Source organism: Caretta caretta, chromosome 3 (genome assembly GCF_965140235.1).
Source record: "Caretta caretta isolate rCarCar2 chromosome 3, rCarCar1.hap1, whole genome shotgun sequence".
Classification (NCBI taxonomy): Eukaryota; Metazoa; Chordata; order Testudines; family Cheloniidae; genus Caretta; species Caretta caretta.
This window is the reverse complement of record NC_134208.1, coordinates 40,129,864-40,150,114: the sequence shown is the minus strand read 5'-3', so window position 1 is coordinate 40,150,114 and position 20,251 is coordinate 40,129,864. Positions and strand designations below refer to the sequence as shown.

At 38.8% G+C, this 20,251-nt stretch overlaps 1 protein-coding gene across 1 annotated transcript in view; it reads left to right on the top strand.

Moving 5' to 3' along the window:
* Nucleotides 1-19,882, top strand: part of TDRP (testis development related protein) — a 38,079-nt gene extending 18,197 nt beyond the window's left edge. Inside the window, 2 exon segments of the mRNA XM_048845359.2 lie at nucleotides 13,210-13,313; nucleotides 16,642-19,882. Coding sequence (XP_048701316.2) covers nucleotides 13,210-13,313; nucleotides 16,642-16,987 — 450 coding nt within the window. The 3' untranslated portion in view covers nucleotides 16,988-19,882.
* The last annotated feature ends 369 nt before the right edge of the window (nucleotides 19,883-20,251 follow it).

Here is a 20,251-nt window from a genome sequence, read left to right as displayed (position 1 = left end):
TCATTATAGTCAACATAACAGAAGGTATTTCAAAAAGGACTTGAAGGAGGACAGAATAGGGAGGGGCCTGTGGATGAGTTCAGGGAGATTGTATTGTGCAGAGGATGCTGTAAGAAAGAGGGCACAGAAGACTGTGAGAATCTAACAGATAAGTGATGAGATTGGAAACATTGGCAGAGTGGAGGAAACGCAACTATGGAGCAGCAGATTGCCTCCTGTTGTGGAAGTGACTGTGCAAGCTTCCACTTTCAGCTATGCCAATTAAAGGTAGCTTTTTCACGGTACAGAAAGTAGAGTACTGCTGGAGCTGGGGTTTTGGCCAGCTGAAGTGGAGGAATTTGCTCCGAGGGCTTCAGATCCTTAGAAACCTGTAAAGAGAAGATGGTTTCCCTGATGCTAGTTGGTTGACTTTTAATGATTAGTCCTATTGATCTTGAACAGTACAGGAGGAGGACTGTGTGGGACACTGCATTACAGCAGGCCAGTCCTTTAATCACCTAAAATGGCAGATAGGGTAGGAAAGGGGGAGTCTTGCAGTGGCTGGCTTTTCTCTGAAGGGAACACTCCTTGCTTTTATGAGTCCAGCCAACATAGGTCAGACCTTCACATACCTCTAGTTCTATTGGTGAGTATTGGACTTCAAAGGGATGCTCCTTCATTAGTTTCTGCTTTGTTCTATGAGAACAGTTGACTGCAATCTGTAAGATGGATCCTGGTCCCTGATGGGTCCACTTTAAAGTTACCTTTCTAAAAGGCTAATATCACAGGCAAATATAGTCTTTAATAGTATTCTATATTCTTGTCAGACAAGAGATTTTAGTTGAATTATAGCTTTGTTAAATTACATCTCTTTAATTTTAAAGGTCAGTGTTTGAATATATAACTGAGTTTGGGCTAACGATACCAATAAGCTGTGGAAATTAGATTGTTTCCTGTTCATCAGTGATGTGAAACAACACTCAAAGAGATTAGGGATCTAATGGATTTTTCTCTCTAAATACTTTATGGAAAAGAGACTTCTAGAGATGGGAATACCCACTCCTGACCTTTACATTGACAGTGGAGACTTGCAAACTAACTATGAAATCATTGGTCATAACTTCGTAGGTAAGGTTGAGTGAGAATTTTTCTGTTTAACTGAAGCTTTAAACCTTTATTTTGTAAAAATGTCATTACAATGACAAAATTAACAAAGTTAATTTTTACTACTATGACTTTTTCATGGTGCTTTGAAAATTGGGTTTCTACAGAGAAAATTATAAGGTTTGCAAAATGACCTTTTTAAATTTTTTACTGGATGTCTTACCTCTTTTCCGACACCCCTTGGAAATCTAAATACTTTAGGGTTTGTGCTTTTCTTCATGTGCTGCTCTTCATGTTCTGGTTAATACCATATCAGTTATATGTTAGGTAATCTGGGTCATGATTTTTCACTTTCTCTCCATAACTGAAAAGAAATGCACCAAGTCAAACCTATCAGATTTATCAGTAGGCTTGGAAGGATTAGTTTTTTATTGGTAAATGTCGATTTCACAGTATACACACAAACTTACTAAAAAATATTTCCAGCAATGGTCATTGAAATTTACAGATAGACAAAGTAAGAAAAATGCTGCTTTAGAAATTAAGTTTGATTTAAGAGTATTTAATTTGTGGTTTTTGACATGTGATATTGACAGTTTGTATTTTAAAGCTTTATAAAATTCTTAACTTTTTGAATCTCATCATCTGTGGTCATTACATCATAGTTGTCTGATCCCTCCCATAATTTCCCCCACTGTGACAATGTCAATTGATAAAAATAGTGTAAAAAAAAAAAAAGCTCAAAATAAACATTAATATTATCCATCAAAATTGCAACCAAAAGAAATCAAATTCTACCAAGCCTTTTTATCAGTAACAACATAACATGATACGCCTAGGGAGGTGGGTAGAAAGTGACACTCCTCTACTAAATTCCCCAGTAGTTTAGGGGAAGGTTTGAAAGAGGAGTTCATGAGTTTAAATCTCATGTGTACTACTGGGGTTTATATTACGACTGATGGGAAAACAAATTTCTGTTTAACAAAAAATGCTGATGTTTTGACATTTGTTTTCCTCCCTCATTGGAGGAATGAGACCTTCAGAATGTTGGGCTTATTTTTGTTTTGTTTTGTTTTTTGTGGAAAATCATGAGAGCAACTCACTGCAGAATAGTCAATAGCTGAATAGTTGGAGCACTCACTTAGGATGTGGGAGATGCAGATTAAAGTCGCTGCTCTGAATCAGACAAGTGAGATGCGTGTCTTGGCTATTCTGGAGGGATCTCTTTGTCTCAGACCAGACATTCCAGCCTCGACCTGAGAAACCTTTCCAACAAAATTTTAGTTGAAACCAATACGTTTCCACAAAATATTTTGGTTTGATTGGCAAAATGTTTCCTAAATTTTTTTTGACCAGCTACAGCTTTTATTCCCATGCACTTAACTGCTTGAGAAAGCAGTCATGTATGAGCTGGCTACCTATTTTAGAAATAAATGATAATGGTTACCTCAGGTTACTGCAGGTGAAGAACCCAGAACTTTAATGTGATAGACTCAAATCCTAGCTATCCAGGTGCAGTTGAATACATTTTGTTGTTCTGACTCTAACTGCTAAACCACACTCTTCTCCTGGTACTGAACTAAGAATTTCTGATCTTCAGTATACTACTGTTGTCTAGAAAATAGATGTATACACTGGGAGAGTGTGCATAAAATCATACGCTAGTGGCTGAACTAAGTAGAGACTAGCAATTATTCTCGTAGGTCAAATGGTAGATTTCTGGTCTGAATGTTCAAATCCTGCTGTTGACCTATGTGAAGGGATGTTATGGCTGTATGTGACAAATGTTGTTTACAAAGTTTTTTTTCTTTTTAAAAACAACTGATTTTATTTAATTCGCATAATGAGAAAACACCCTGTAACACACATTTGTAGTTTTAAGAACTATTATGTGTAAATTGACACATTAAAATGCAGGTGTTTTCACATTTCAGTCATTTGTGAATTCCCTCTCTAATTTCCCTGATCCTGGGGAACTATCTGCTAAGGTTCATCAACCCTGTGCATGTGTATGAATGAATGTGTGTCTTATATATAAAACACTAAGAAATAAACATACACTATCTTCATTTAGTGACAATTAAGGTTGCATTGGGACACAACCTGTGAGCTCAAAACCTGAAAACCATGGAAATAATGTGATAGGCAAAAAACCTTGTAAATTCCTTGTATTTCTACTTCCAAGAGATATGAAGCAATATGTGTTCCAACTTAGTCATACTCTGATGGTAGTGCACCACTCTAACAATGATCTCAGCAAAGTTAAGGTAGAATAACTTTCCAAATGAATTGAATGTGTGATAGTCAATGTGTTGATACAATTATGAATCATGTTTATTACAATAATGTCTAGGGTTCAATTGAGAACAGGCTTCCATAGTAATAGGCACTGTACAGATACAGAACAAGAGACAGTCCTGCCCCAAAGCACTTACAATGTAAATAGAAAAGTCGTATGTAGGGTAGGAGAAAAGGATAGAACTTTCAAGCAGAATACACAATGAGTTGGTTGCAAATGTCATATTAGTTCCACAACTTTTTGGTTTGTTATTTCAGTGCTTTCAGTGAGGTTATGTTAGGAAGGAATTAGCTAGACAGAGAGACAGTGGAAAGGTGAGGAGGAAGAGCATGATGGAAGAGTGGGAAGGGCTTGGAGAAAACAGTTAGCACGGTGGGGAGAATGACCAGCACTGGGGAGAGAGCATCTGTGCAACAGCATTTGAGGTCACTGTTAAGGTTCTGCGCCACAGTGCGAGTTTGAGGAAGTTTAAGTACACGTTGTTTTTTTGGTTTCTGTTGGAGGTGGAAATGAAGGCCTTTTGGAGGGTTGGGGAATTTTACTGAACGAGATGTGAATTTTGCTGAGCGAGACAATGTGAAAATGGCAAGGAACACAAGAGACTTTACCATTAACTTTTTCCATGCTTTTCAGGTTTTGAGTTGGTGAGATGTGTCCTGATTCAAATTTAACTGTCATTAAATGAAGTTTGTGTGTATGTGTGTGCGCATGAAACTTTTTAATCCTAATGGTTTTTAGGGATTCCTCTTTTACTCACACTATTATTATTAATTTGTATTATCATAGCACCTAGGAACCCTAGTGATGGACCAGGACCCCATTTTGATAGGTTCATAGAATATCAGGGTTGGAAGGGACCTCAGGAGGTCATCTAGTCCAACCCCCTGCTCAAAGCAGGACCAATCCCCAATTTTTGCCCCAGATCTCTAAATGGCCCCCTCAGGGATTGAACTCGCAACCCTGGGTTTAGCAGGCCCATGCTCAAACCACTGAGCTATCCCTCCCCCCAAACACACAAGAAAAAGACTCTCCCTGCTCCAAAAAGCTTACAAAGACAAGAAAGAAACAGATGGATACAGACATTCCTATTGGAGGGAGGTACAAGGAAACTATAAGACACTGTTGGTGAGCATGATAGGCTGTGGTCTCAGTGCACCAGCAGCTTAACTGTTGTCAAGTCTTTTGTAGGCATCATGGCAAAGGAGAGTTTTGAGGAGGGTTTTTAAGGAGAATCATGAGTTAGTATTGCAGATATTTACTGGGAATAGGGTTGCCACCCAGACAGTCTAGTTTTTGGCTTCTGTGTCCAGGTGCCATTTAGAGTTGCCAGGTGCTCGGTTTTAAATAGCATTCGAACCAAAAGTCTGGTTACCATGGGGTGGCAGGGAGGTACGGGGTCATTAACCCATGCCAGCCCCGGCTCAGCAGGGGCTGCCTCTTGCCTGAAGGCAGGCTCCTTGAGATGATCCAGTGGCGTTGGGAGAGAGGAGTGAGCAATGGGGATGAGACCTTGGCGGGGAAGGCAGAGCATGTGTGGGGCTTTCGGGGAATAGGGTGAGAAGGGTGGAGTCTGGGGAAGAGGCGGGGTGGGGCCTTGGGGTAGGGCTCAGGGGTCCAGTTACCAGCAATTAGAAAGGTGGCAGCCCTAACCGGGAGCTCCTCCCAAGTATGAGGGGCAGTAAGGGAGAAAGTACAAAGATGCTTCCAGGAAATTTAACAAGTGGGTAATAGAGGCTGAGATCATGGCCCAGTTGTAGGTGAGGGCTGAATTCTATATAACAAATGAGAGATGGTAGGTAGGGAAGAGTCTTGCAAATGAGAACAAACATCTTATGCTTGATGTGATAGAGGGTGGTGGAGTGGGAGTGGACTCTGGCAAAGAGAGAGGTGACATGGTGAAAGCAATGGGCTCGGGAAATGATCTTTGCAGAAGTATTCTGAATGCACATGAGCCTGGCAAGGTTGTATGTGTGAAGGATGAGAGAAGGATGTTGCAGTAATTGAGATGTAAATGGTGAGAGCTTGAATGAGAGTTTTAGTTTTGTGCATAGGAAAGGATATATCTTACAGATGATTAGCACATAAGAACGTCCATACTGGGTCAGACCAATGGTCCATCTAGCCCAGTATTCTGTCTTCCAACAGTGATCAATGTCTGGTGCTTCAAAGGGAATGAACAGAACAGTCAATCATTGAGTAGTCCATCCCCTGTTATCCACTTCCCTCTTCTGGCAGTTAGAGGCTAGGGACACCTAGACCATAGGGTTGTATCCCTGACTATCTCTACTAATAGCCATTGATGGACCTATCCTCCAAGAACTTACCTAATTCTTTTTTAACGCAATTATATTTTTGGCCTTCACAGCATCCCCTGGCAATGAGTTCCACAGGTTGACTGTGTATTGTGTGACAAAGTACTTTGTTTTGTTTGTTTTAAACCTGCTGCCTGTTAATTTCATTGGGTGTTCACTGGTTCTTGTGTTATGTGGAGGAGTAAATAACTCTTCCTTATTCATTTTCTCCATACCATTCATGATTTTATAGACCTCAGTCATCTCCCCCTTAGTCATATCGAAAGCCTTGCTAAAGTTAAGGTATATCATGTCCACTGCTTTCCCCATATCCACAGAACCAGTTATCTCATCATAGACGGCAATCAGGTTGGTCAGGCATGACTTACCCTTGGTGAATTCATGTTGACTGTTCCTGATCAACTTCCTTTCCTCCAAGTGCTTCAAAATCGATTCCTTGAGGACCTACTCCATGATTTTTCTGGGAACTGAGGCAAGGCTAACCGGTCTGTAGTTCCCCAGATTCTCCTTTTTCCCTTTTTAAAAGATGGGCACTATATTTGCCTTTTCCCAATCATCCGCCACCTCCCCTGATCGCCACGAGATAATGGTCCATGGCTCTGCAGTCGCATCAGTCAATTCCCTCAGCACCTTCGGATGCATTGCATTCGGACCCATGGACTTGTGCATGTCCAACTTTTCTAAATAGTCCTTAACCTGTTCTTTCACCACTGAGAGCTGCTCACCTCCTCCCCATACTGTGCTGCCTAGTGCAGCAGTCTGGGAGCTGACCTTGTCTGTGAAGACTGAGGGGAAAAAAAAGCTTTGAGTACTTCAGCTTTTTCCACATCATCTGTCACTAGGTTGACTTTCCCATTCAGTAAGGGTCCCACACTTTCCGTGACCACCACCTTGTTGCCAACATATGTGTAGAAACCCTTTTTGTTACTCTTCACATGCCTTGCTAGCTGCAAAATCCAATTGTGCTTTGGCCTGCTTGATTTCACCCCTGCATGCTCGAGCAATATTTTTATTCTCCTCTCTAGTCATCTGTCCAAGTTTCCACTTCTTGTAAGCTTCCTTTTTGTGTTTAAGCTCACTGAAGATATCTCTGTTAAGCCAAGCTGGTTTCCTGCCATATTTGCTTTTCCATCTGCACATCGGGATGGTTTGTTCCTGTGCCCTCAATAAGGCTTCTTTAAAATACAGGCAGCTCTCCTGGACTCCTTTCCCCCTCATATTAGCCTCCCAGGGATCCTGCCCATTAGTTCCCTGAGGGAGTCAAAGTCTGCTTTTGTGAAGTCCAGGGTCCGTATTCTGCTGCTCTCCTTTCTTCCTTTTCTCAGGATCTTGAACTTGACCATCTCATGGTCTCTGCAACCCAGGTTGCCACCCACTTCTACTTCCCCTACTAATTCTTCCTTGTTTGTGAGCAGCAGATCAAGAGGAGCACAGCCCCTGGTTGGTTCCTCCAGTAGTTGCACCAGGAAGTTGTCCCCAACACTCTCCAAAAACTTCCTGGATTGTCTGTGCACTGCTGTATTGCTCTCCCAGCAGATGTCAGGGTGATTGAAGTCTCCCATGAGAACCAGGGCCTGTGAATTGGAAACTTCTGTTAGTTGTCCGAAGAAAGTCTTGTCTACTTCTTCCTCCTGGTTTGGTGGTCTATAGCAGACACCCACCACGACATCACTGTTGTTGTTCTCGCCTCTAAACTTAACCCAAAGACTCTCAACAGGCTTTTCTCCAGTTTCATACTGGAGCTCTGAACAATCTTACTGTTCTCCTACATACAGTGCAACTCCTCCACCTTTTCTCCCTCACCTGTCCTTCCTGAACAGTTTATACCCTTCTATGGCATTGCTCCCGTCATGTGAGTTATCCCACGAAGTCTCTGTTATTCCAATCACATCATAGTTCCTTGACTGTGCCAGGACTTCCAGTTCTTCCTCTTGTTTCCCAGACTTCTTGTGTTCGTGTACAGACAAGATAACTAGCCGATTGCCCTACTTTCTCAATATGTGTCAGGAGGCCTCCCCTGTTGCACCCTCCTCCTTGTGTTTCCTCCAGGTATCCCACTTACCTCAGGGCTTAGGTCTTCATCCCATGGCAAACCTAGTTTAAAGCCCTCCTCACTAGGTAAGCAAGTGAAGATGCTCTTCCCTCTCTTTGTTAGGTGGATCCCATCTCTTCCTAGCAATCCTTCTTCCTAGAAAAACATCCCATGGTCAAAGAATCAAAAGCCCTCTCTCCGACACTACCTGTGCAACCACACATTTACTCCCACAATTAGATGGCCCCTACCAGGGCCTTTTCCTTCAACAGGGAGGATGGATGAGAACACGACTTGCGCCTCAAACTACTTTATCCTTCTTCCCAGAGCCACATAGTCTGCAGTGACCTGCTCAAGGTCATTCTTGGCAGTATCATTGGTGCTTATGTGGAGAAGTAGGAAGGGGTAGTGGTCCGAGGGTTTGATCAGTCTCTGCAGACACTCAGTCACATCCTGAATTCTAGCTCCAGGCAAGCAGCACGCTTCTCGAGTTTCTCGGTCTGGATGGTGGATGAATGACTCCGTCCCCCTTAGTAGGGAGTCCCTCACCACCACCACCTGTCTCCTCTTCTTGGGAGTGGTGGTGGTGGAACCCCCATCCCTAGGACAATGCATCTCATGCCTTCTGGTCAATGGGGTCTTCTTCTGATCCCTTCCCTCAGATGACTCTTCCAAACCATTCTCCGCCGTAATACCTGTACAGAAAGGTTTCTTACATCTATCTTCATTGGGGGTAGATCTCGCTGTTTACTCCTTTTTCCAGATCATTTATGAATATATTGAACAGACCCTGGGGGGGACACCACTCTTTACTTCTCTCAATTCTGAAAACTGACCATTTATTCCTGTCCTTTGTTTCCTATCATTTATCCAGTTACTGATCCATGAGAGGACCTTTCCTCTTATCCCAGGACTGCTTAGTTTGTTTTAAGAGCCTTTAGTGAGGGACCTTGTTAAAGGTTTTCTGAAAGTCCAAGTACACTATATCCAGTGGATCACCCTTGTCCACATGTTTGTTGACCCCCTCAAAGAATTCTAGTAGATTGGTGAGGCATGATTTCCATGTTGACTCTTCTCCCCCAACAAATTGTGTTCATCTATGTGTTTCGTAATTTTATAGTTTACTATAGTTTCTACCAATTTGCTTGGGACTGAAGTTAGTCTTACTGGCCTGTAATTGCGAGGATTGCCTCTGGAGCCTTTTTAAAATATTGGTGTCACGTTAGTATCCTTCATTCACGTTGGTATCCTTCATTCATCTGGTAGAGAAATTGATTTAAGTGATGAGTAACATACCACATGTAATAGTTCTGCAGTTGCATATTTGAGTTTCCTCAGAACTCTTGGGTGAATCCCATCTGGTCCTGACATAATACTATTTAATTTATAAATTTGTTCCAAAACCTTCTCTACTGATACCTCAATCTGGGACAGGTCCTCAGATTTGTCACCTGAAAGAAATGGCTCAGATGTGGGAATTTCTCTCATACCCTTTGCAGTGAATACTGATGCAAAGAATTCATTTAGGTTCTCTGCAATGGCCTTATCTTCCTTGAGAGCTGCTTTTGCACCTCAAATGTGCAGTGGCCCCACTGATTATTTGGGGCCTCCTGCTTCTGATGTACACTTATATATTTTGCTGTTAGTTTTTGAATCTTTGGCTAGTTGCTCTTCAGATTCTTTTTTGGCCTTCCTAATTATGCTTGTACACTTTACTTGCCAGAGTGTGTGCTTCTTTCTATTTTCCTCCGTAGGATTTTACTTCCAATTTTTAAAGGATGCCTTTTTGCCTCTAATCACTTCTTTTACTTTGTTGTTTAGTCATGGTCCTCTTACTATTGTTTTTTAATTTGGAGATATACATTTCACTTGCGTCTCTATAATGTTTTTAAAAATTATCCATGCAGCTTGCAGTCATTTGACTTTTGTGACTGTACTTTTAATTTCCGTTTAACTTGCTTCCTCATTTTTTCTGTTTCCCCTTTCTGAAGTTAATTGCTACTGTGGTGGACTTCTTTGGTATTTTCCTCTCCACAAGGATGTTACATTTAATTATATTACACTCGCTATTACCAAATAGTTTATCTATATTTACCTCGTGAACCAGATCCTGTGCCTCACTTAGGACTAAATCAAGAATTGCCTCTCCCTTTGTGGGTTCCAGGACCAGTTTCTCCAAGAAGTAGTCAGTAATGGTGTCTAGAAATATTATTCCTGCGTCCATATCCAGTCAATATGGTGGTAGTTGAAATCTGCCATTATTACTGAGTTTTCAATTTTTATAGCCTCTCTAATCTCCTGGAGCATTTCACAATCACCCATCACCATTCTGGTGTGGTGGTTGGTAGTATATACCTACTGCTATATTTTTAATATTCAAATAAGAAATTTCTATCCATTCTATCTGCCAGATTTAGATATAGCCTGGGTGTGAGGACCGAGAGAGAGGTCCTAGTCGCAGACGATGTACAGCATGTTTAACTTTCAGTAAAAGTTATATTCATGCTGTTTTGGATGTTAAAACCCTTCTATAAATTGAACTGGAAGTTTTAAATTTGGAAATTCTGAATAAGCTTTAGAAGTTTCCATTAAGGGGTGGGAAGTATAGTAAATAATTTTTGAAAGACTTCTACTACAGAGCTGTTACCATAGCGCTATATCTGCCAAGAGCACAGGCTTGTGTTGAAGGCACCTTTTTTTTTGTGAACATGTAAATTGCTATGTGTTGAAAAGGCATAGCTCTCTGAAGAGGATATTATATTCTTATTGAATAACACCATGACAGATACGAGATTGGCTGTTCATTCTTTCTCTAAAGTGCATCTGCAGACCTATACATTTTATCGGTTTGGAGTACTAGACCTGTTAATTATTCCAAATGTAGATCTTCAAATCGGTATCAAGTTCAGTGAAGTTAATTTAGATATTTTAAATTGAAAATAAAACACAAAAGAGATTACCAGGCTTTCACTGGGAAAATTACAACTTTGGAACATTTTGTTCTTTGGTCTCTGGGTTATCATGCTAGAGCATTGCTGGAGGAGTTCTCAAAACAGTGCAAGGCAGGTTAGGGATGCAGAGGTTTCAGCTGCACATCTCAATTCTGAATTGAGGAATAGTACTGGTAAAAAGTGAGTTTGGAGCTAAATCTGCAAAATTCTTGTTTTAATCCCTACAATTCCTCTTTAAACCACTTGTAATTTAGGTTGGATTGCATGATTTCATATGGGTTAGACTGCCATTTTGCTAAGGAAAAATAAATTATTTATAATTAGATCATATTATAAAAGATAAAAGGCGATTGTAATAATTCTCTCTCTCTCTCTTCTGACACTTTGTTCGCTACCTTGTGTGACTCGGGATGCCTAGGGCAGCCCTCACTGGAAATGCCAAGGTCAGGGCAGGTTGCAAAAGGGAGGGCAGATACTCCCAAGACTGGTGGGTAACACTGAAGTTATTCTCCTCAACCAGTCACAAACTCCACGTCTGATTCCCCACACTGGTTATCAAGAAGCAAAAAAAGAAACCACACAGACCCCTTTACTGCATTCCAGTTCTCTGGCTCCCAGTCAGCACGTAGGTCCAGTAAAGAGAGAAGTTGTTTTAAAAACTCTGCTCACATATACAAAATGTTCTTCTGACCTCAAAGGGTCAGCCACATTACCAGATCAGTATAGGTCTGGATCTTAGCCAGAACACCATGCTGCCAGTCAATCCTTTAGTGTCTAAAACTAAAGGTTTATTATAACGAAAGAACAAAAAGAGAGATGTTAAATGGTAAAACAGTCACATACAAACAAAGACTTCAAAATCCATATATCAGGTTTCTAGCAGTATTGGTGAGTTTGCTGGCTTGAAAGTCCCCCTGGAATACATTCACAACTTGAATGGGTCATTCAGTCCTTTTGTTCAGAGCTTCAGTATGTAGCAAAGTTCCTCCAGAGGTAAGAAGCAGGACTGGAGATAAAATGGAGAAGATGCAGCTGCCTTTTATAGTCTTTTTGCCATGCGGCCTGTGTGCTTCCTTTGTTTCAAGCACAAGCTGCCCAGCACGTAGCTTGAAAACCTTAGGGTTCTGTCCGTACTGGAGCTGTCTGTCTGCAGACTTGGGAAGACATCATTTTACACAGTGGTCATGTTTAGAAGATTATCTTCACAACCAGAGGGCTAAGAGCCAGTCTTTGGTGTATCTGTGCAGGACCACAGCACAGATGGAGAAAGGCTGACAGGTGGCTTTAAACTGTCTTTGCCTTCCCCAAATCCTAAGGCCATGAGACTGCTGGGTTATGTTTCTGGCATAAAATAGCCTCAGGCCCCAAGAAAGGGGTCTGGTAGCTGTGAATGCCCAGATGTAGAGACCCCTTAGGTATGCCAATTGTGCCAGAAAAAGAAAAGCGGAATGGAGGTTGTGACATTGCACTCTATATGCTTTATGGAAATATGCTTATGAATATGACATAACTGGAATATGCTTCATGTTAAACACCCTTTATATGCTGTCATTAGAAAGCTTGTAATCTACTTACAGTGTTCATCCTATTTGTTTGCATGCATTATTTCTATATCTGGAGTTAGGAGACTAAGATATAAACTTATTTCACTGATGTAAACATATTAAATGGAGGCCATTAAGGGTGCTCCAGAAACAATCAGTTGTAAATGTCCTTAGTTATTTGAAAGCCTTCCTGTGTACCTGTGGGCCAACCAGGAAGAATGGAGACTAGGGGTTTTACAGTGACATGTGACCATGTCACCTGATAATGAAATCCATCTCCAGTTATGAGAGAACCTCTGCTTATCACCTGAGATGTCTGCTGAACTAACAAGGACTGTACCGGGGAAAGGATTGGGCTGTGCATCTCTCTCTATCAGTGATATAGAGGAGAACAATTTACAGATTTACCCTGTATAAGTTTTATACAGAATAAAATGGATTTTTTTGGGGTTTGGATCGCATTGGGAGCTGGGTGTCTGTGTGCTGGAGACAGACTTTAACTAAAAACAGCTCACCAGTCTGCAGCTTTGTGGGCGTGGCCCAGACCCTGGGTCTGTGTTGCAGCAGGCTAGTGTGTCTGGCTCAACAAGGCAGGGTTCTGGAGTCCCAAGCTGGCAGGGAAAACGGGCTCAGAGGTGAATTCAGCACATCAAGTGACAGTCCCAAGGGGATCTCTATGACCAAACCCATCACAGATGTGTCAAAGGAGCCACTACTTTTGTCCTCACTGGCCAGCTTAGCTGGTTTTAAGGTGCAAAGTAGCTTTAATGGACCAGTGAATCTGGCCCAGGATATGTCTTTAAGAAAAGCCTTTCTCTCAGAAGAATGATTGGGAGATGGGGGGAAGGAGGAGAAAGAGATTCTGTGTAAGCTGATGGTAACTACCTGGAAAAGATTTATTTATACTTGCCATAAGGGAGTGGGCTTTTCAAGCCCTGGGAGTAAGTTTGTAATGCATTTTCATTGGTATTTTTACTACCCTGTGTAGGTTCAGAGTGCAAGTTTTCGGGGTTGGAAAGAAGTGACCTCTATGTTCAATAAAGATGATGAACAACAATTGCTAGCAGAATGCAAGTCTCCAAAATCAAAAGGGTAAGTAAAACTTAGTGGCAAATGAATTAGGAAATCAGCAAGCTGAGGATAATAGCTGCAGGATCACTGGAGTTAGTAAAGGTAGGGTCTAAAGAACTAATTTAGAAAAAAAATACTAGTCTATTGAAAGTTGCAGAAAGCTAAATGGTGTATATTTTTGAAACTGTTAAATTTGCATTCTTCAAATTTGATCTCTTGTTTAAGCTTTGAACTTAAAATGTGTAGGGGCTGCTCTACTAGGCTGGGTGATTTCCTGAACATACTGGGGGGACAGCCACAATAAATATAATTGGAATAACAGCCTTTTACTGTAGAATGAAGCTACTGTAGAAAGTAATTAAAAGTTTTTGAATTTTTTTTCCCTCTTAGGTATAATTTAGCACTTTAAACTGTGATCAAGCCTATATGTATAATACCTATTGCCCTGTAATTCCTCCTCTGAGTCAACTAAATTTCATTTTGTAGTGGAAAAAATCAGTTCAAAGCTTCTTTTAATGCTTTTGACTGATTTTTCTGTTTAAATCAAAATTAAGTAACTGATTGGGGGTGCAAGTGAATTGCTGGATAACCAATAGCAGCACTCTGAAATTTTAAGCCAGTATTACTTTTTTCTTTAAAAAACACAAAAACAAAACAAAAACCCTCTCAAATATATCTCTCAAATAAGTCCTTATAATGTGGTTGGACACTGAAAAGGGACTGTGTAAAGTGGTACTTTCTAATCCATCATATCTGTTCCTTGCATATAAAGATTCAGTTTAGCAACAAAAATGTTTTGACTATTTTTATTCTTAATAACACTCCAGAGCAAGCTTAGAAAGAATCCAACTTTCTTTCGCTCTTGTGCTTCATTTAGTATAATTGTTTTCTAAGTTCCAGTGACAGGGCCAATCAAGTTACACCTGAAGACAACAGTTACACAGACACTTTGATCCCAGGTTACTTATGGAATGCTAATGTGAGAAGGAAAGAACCCAGCTTAAGTCTAGATTCTCAGGTTGAGTTTGTAGAATTGCCAGTTGCATAATATCTTCTGACTTGTAAAGCGAGCACACATGATATGGAAATTGAGACTCTGTAAACATGGAAAAACATGGTCATTTTTAATCAGTTTTCAGAGTACAACTGAACTTTAAGGTTAATTTTGCTGTAAACAGCTCTTGATTTTTTTATTTTTATTTTATAGAAAATGAAGTGATCATGCTATGAAAAATGAGGAAATCACTGGGAAATCTATGGCTTGGTCTAATTAGATTTGGGGTTGGAAAGGAATTTTCCATTGGCTCAGATTGGCAGAGACCCTGAGGGTGTTTTGCCTTCATCTGCAACATGGGGCACCGGTCACTTGCAGGTTTAAAGTAATGTAAATGGTGGATTGTCTGTAACTTGAAATCTTTAATTAATGATTTGAGGACTTCAGTAACTCAGCCAGAGATGTTAGGGTCTGTTGCAGAAGTGGGTGGGTGAGGTTCTGTGGCCTGCAAGGTGCAGGAGGTCAGAGTAGATGATCATGATGGTCCCTTTTGACCTTAAAATCTATGAGTCTATGAGATTAAAATAGCTAAAACAGATTTTTGGTTTTAATAACAGAGGAAAGATTTCTTAAAGTACTGATATTCAGTCACTTCTGTTTAATTGGGGTATTAATAATTTCCCTATTTCGGAGGTTGCAAACTGAAATTAAAACAGTGTTTTCATTTTTTAACCCCCTCTTCCCCGACTATAGTCAGTGGCTTATTTTAACTGCAATAAGGACATTTGTGCATTATTAGTGGGTAATGGAAACTTTGAATCTGCTTCACTTCATAACTCACTGCACATCAAAGGTTATGTATATATCAGCACTAGTACCCGATCTTCTGTGTTTTACTATTTAATTATATACAACTTACTTGTATAAACACTTGACATTTTGCATTTTGAAATGCTGTACACTGCAAATATTAAGTTTATTAACCTATACACAGCTGAAAATCTAAATTCATATTTCAAATACCCTGTATAAAGGTCCCTCTTTCCTTTGAAAGAGAAATATAGCTAGCAGAGATTTCATAAGGTGATTTTTATGGCAATGCGTTGTGGCCAATATAGTACAAATCTTTTCAGGAAAGCCGGTAACTATAAAAGCATTTCAATGCACATTAAATATTTTTGGACATAACCTGGCAGGGTGACAATTGATGTATGAAACTTAGCATTACAGTGACCGAATACTAAAGCTGGTTGGCAAATGATAAACATTTTCGTAAGTTATTTCCTTTTATCACTGGGGTAAATTTACCTAATTGAATGCTATAATGTTGTTAAGTATAGTTCAAAAATAATGTAATAAAAAGATATAAACCATAAGATTTGGTTGAATTGTAACACCTAATTTGTCTTGCGTTCACCCACTTAGCTTGTTCTAGATTATCATATCACTGTACCTTGCTTGGGACCAGAAGTCTGGCGAGCTGCTCTATCTGAAGCTGACAGTAATGAAGCCTGGATATGTTAGCATGGCATGGTCACCATCATGGGCTGACATCTTAACCTTAGTGAATGTGTCTGCATGCTCAGCTTTGGATAAAGTGCAAACATAATTTTAATATATGAGAATTACTGCATGACCTTATTGCTATTTCTGTAGGACAAGATTTTCACTGAAATGTAACAGTTACATTAGTATTATAAATGACCATTGTACACTTTGCTTAATTAGAAAAATGAAATTACATAACTTCATATACATATGTTATGTCAAACAAAGTAGTTTAGATAATTGAACTTTTCTCTATGAACTGCTCAAAGAAAACTGGAACATATTATTTTTAGGATGCAATGTGTTCCGCACACATTGATGATTATAAACACACTTTAAAAAGTCTTTAGAACTTGGTTGAAAACAAAATTTAACTCTCTCAAAACTTGGCTCCTTTTAAAAAAAACACATACAAACGCTGGTTTAGTGCAAGGGTAAGTTAAGGCATTAAGTACAAAGGGGTACAGAGTATCAGGTTGAGTAGCACTTTACTTAACAAGCGATTCCACTAATTTCAGTGTGATCATTCATAGAGTAAGGAATCCTATTCCTTATCAATAAAGATAATGGAATTTGGTGCAAAATATTTCAAATGCTCATATTGATGCCTTTGTTTTTTTGTGTCAGAGTATTTCTCTGGTGTGTGAAAATTATCCCCAGACTTCTTTCTACTGAGTTGATTTGGCAGAACCAGTTTAGGAAAGTTTATCTTTTGCTATCTTGAATAAATGTCCTTTAAATAGAGTTTGAAGTTTTTAATGGGGAGAAACATCAATGTTTAAATAATACGTTTTTGTTATTCTCTAGCACTAATTTAAAATTAAAAGAAGATGTGAAGTCAGAAAAGAAATCTGGATTTTGGGACAGTTTGGCAATAAAACAGAACATCCAAAGCAGGAAACCAGATCAGATTGAAGGGTGGGAACCACCGCAGATTACTGCTGGAGACCCTATCAGTGATGCAGGCAATACTGTAAGTGACTATCCATCCTGGTCAGGCTGGGAAGATGAGACCAAAGGCTCCACAAAATACACCAACCTTGCAAGCTCAGGAAACAGTTCCAGGTGGAGTATCAAATCAGCGGGAAAGCTGGTTAGTATTAGAAGACAGAGCAAAGGTAACCTTACTGATAACTGGGAAGAACTAGAATGACACGGATAATGTGAAATACTTTACAAATAAGAATAGAAAAGTTCCATGATTTATATGTGTATTTAAACCAAAATTAAATCTGCTCAGTATTGCACCTTTATACAGTACTTTGTTTTATTCAAATTGTTAGAGATTTTTTTCTCACATTTTCTTATTACATTGTTGGATAGTTAGGTTTTCCACACTGAAAAGATGGAGAACCTATTTTGTGCCTATATTTCATATTCAGACTCTGAAGTATGTTGGGTTGTTGGTTTTACCAAAAAGAAAAAAAAAAAGTAATTCCTTAGCGAATGTAAAATACAGGTTGTGAATTTTGACTGCCTTATGTAGGAACTTCCATGAGCCTGGGGTCCTGGGTTTTCTGATTCTTAAGGATCACTCAAGATTTTATTTTTGATTCTGTCTCTTTAAGTAACAGTGCCGATCTGCAGCTTGCCACAACAATGCTTCCATTTGATACACCGTTTTCCAGATCTTCAGCATGAGTACATGCTTCTCTGGTTTGTCCAAACAAGATGCTACATTTTCACAATGTGCTATGTTACAGTACATGAAATGTGAGAACACCAAATGAGTCTTCCAAAGTTTATACTGAATGGTCCTTAGTGAAAAGTTGGCAGTTTTTAAAAACAAATTTGTCATGCTAAGAATAAATATAAATATTTATTAAACATCAGGAAAGCAAACATTACAGTTGGATGTAAGGGAATTCAATATTTGAAACCCTTGCCCTTCTATCTAGGGATATATTGCTTCTCATGGAGGTGGTGAATGTTCTTGTTTTTACAAAAGCTGGTCCTTGTTCCCTTCAAATTGTTTAATCTTGGTCCTACGTTTATTTTTTGTAAGAAAGGATCTGATGATGCCCTTTGGCATTTTCAATATAGCTAAGCAATTGCAAGTACATTCACACACACACAAGCTTTAATGCTTTTTTGTTATAAGGCTCCATCTTATATTGATACTTTTATTTTTAGTGAAAAAGGGGCAAAGCATGAAACTTTACACTAGAGATGTGAGATGTATATAAAACACTAAAAGTGCCTCTTTATAACATGCCATTATTTTAATGACATAATTAGTAGTATGTCCAACATCAGATCTAAAACCAGTTTCCATTTTGTTTCATATATACTGTATAAATACTACTTTAACACTTAGGGAAAAAAAACCCTAATGTTTCATCAAATACAGATGTTAGGATTTTTCTCTCCTGAATGTTAAACTGGTATTATAAGTTACAAATTAGATAGAGTATAACATATGTCATTTGTAACTCTTTCTATATTATATATTCTACAGCAATATGACTACCATGAGTAGGAAGCTCAAATACCCATTTCAAACAAAATCAAAACCTTTTATAAGAAATTAAAATGTACTGTTAATATGCTAAGCATGTCTTGCTGTATATATATTTTTCACAAGAAGTCTCTGCTAACCAAAAGGATGCTTGCAATTTTCTTTAAACGTTTCTGCTGGTGCCTGTCTTTCCGCTCCACATTTGCCCCCCAACACATACACTGATGTATGTCCTTCTGGTTTGCAGTATCCAAATGGATATTCATTTGAAATCAGTGAAATATCTGCTATATAGATCTGCCTGTATGGAAACAGTGTGTCAAAGCATGTCTTTTTTAAAAATAGAACGTTACGAGACACTGTTTTAAAATTATATAAAGGAACAACAGTGGTTAGCTGCTGCAAAACGGGGTCTCTTGGTTAGTAAATTTATTATTACAAAAATTAATAGGGGAGAGAGGGCTGGAGTTATATTATGCTGTATACGAGTTAGGTAATATTATTATTTGGCTCCATTAGGAAAAATACAAGTTCACCTTAGGCAAGAAACAGGTTTATACAAACTTCTGTCCTGGGCATGAGTATAGAAAATCCTTGCTAATTTTTGTAAAAGATACTCTGTTCTACAGTTCATGGAAAGCATTTATAGAGCAGGAGCAAAAGTGTGGCATGTTGGCAGTTAGTGCTAACATAAAGGGATTGAAGCAAATCTACTAGGAACCCTGAATGTTTTACTGGGGGAGAAGAGTCAAGGTTGCCATTTTTTCCTCCAGTGGAAGCTCCGTTTATACTGTTACCAGTAAAAGTTATGCCTTGCACATTATACTGCTAAGTGCCTGTATTTCACCTTGATGATGTATTTGTGATGCACAGCTGAACTGAGAAGTTAATTTTCATTTTTTGTTTTTAAATTTCCAATAAAGGATATAGTCTCAAGGCAGAAATTTATTATAAAAGAAAGCTGTATCTAAATGGGAACTTGAGATATGTAAATGTAAAGTCTGACTTCCTTAGCTATACAAATGTTTTTAAAAAAGTGGTTTCCTCAGACATAATTCTTTAATTATAAAGACAAATATTAAATTTAATATAATTTATTGTTCTGCTTTGGTAACATTTCTGTTTTGAGAACACAGTGGTGTGACATTTTCTTTTGTAATGTTCATAGACTTTTTGTTAAATATCTATCCAGAGATTATGATTTTTTTTCTTTTTAAATGTTTAGCTACACTATACATTCATGGACTTATGCTGTACATAACTCCATGTGTGGAACAGGAGTAGAATATGTCCCTTAAAATTTGTTTTGAAATTGCATTTCAATCCTATGTGAACTGGTTTAGAAGAAAGATAGCATCAAAATTGTATACTAAGATTGCACAAAATGAATAAAATATTGTTTATATTGCTTTTTCATTGCCAATCTGCATGATTGTTGTCTTGAACTTAATGGGAGTAAGATTCTCCGTAGCTGTAACTAGTCACTTAATGGTAAATAAAAGTTCTTTTTCTGGGTATTTTTATTTATTAGCATCACTTGCAAAAATATAGTATTTTCACATCTTAATAAAGAATCAATTTGAACTGAAATGCCTCATTCCATAATTTTTGTTCCATATTCATGCCTGTATATGTGATCTGATTTGCCATAAAGCTATGTGATTAGTGTTTGTATGTAACTCTCAGGTTCTTGAGTCATCTTAGAATTCATTCAAAGAAGTAATAGATATGTCTAAACAAATACATGTGTATATAATGATGCACGTTTGAATTCTCCTAGAAGTAGCAGATATCCTAGCTATGAAGCATTGCCTGTTCTTGTAGTGAGAGAATTTGACTTGTCTTGACTGATACTCACTTGTTTGTTAATAATTCCATAACTGTTGTGAAAGCAAGAGCAGAATGGTACCCTACTGCATTCTGAAGATTTCAAAGTTAGTAATATGCTATCTTTACGTA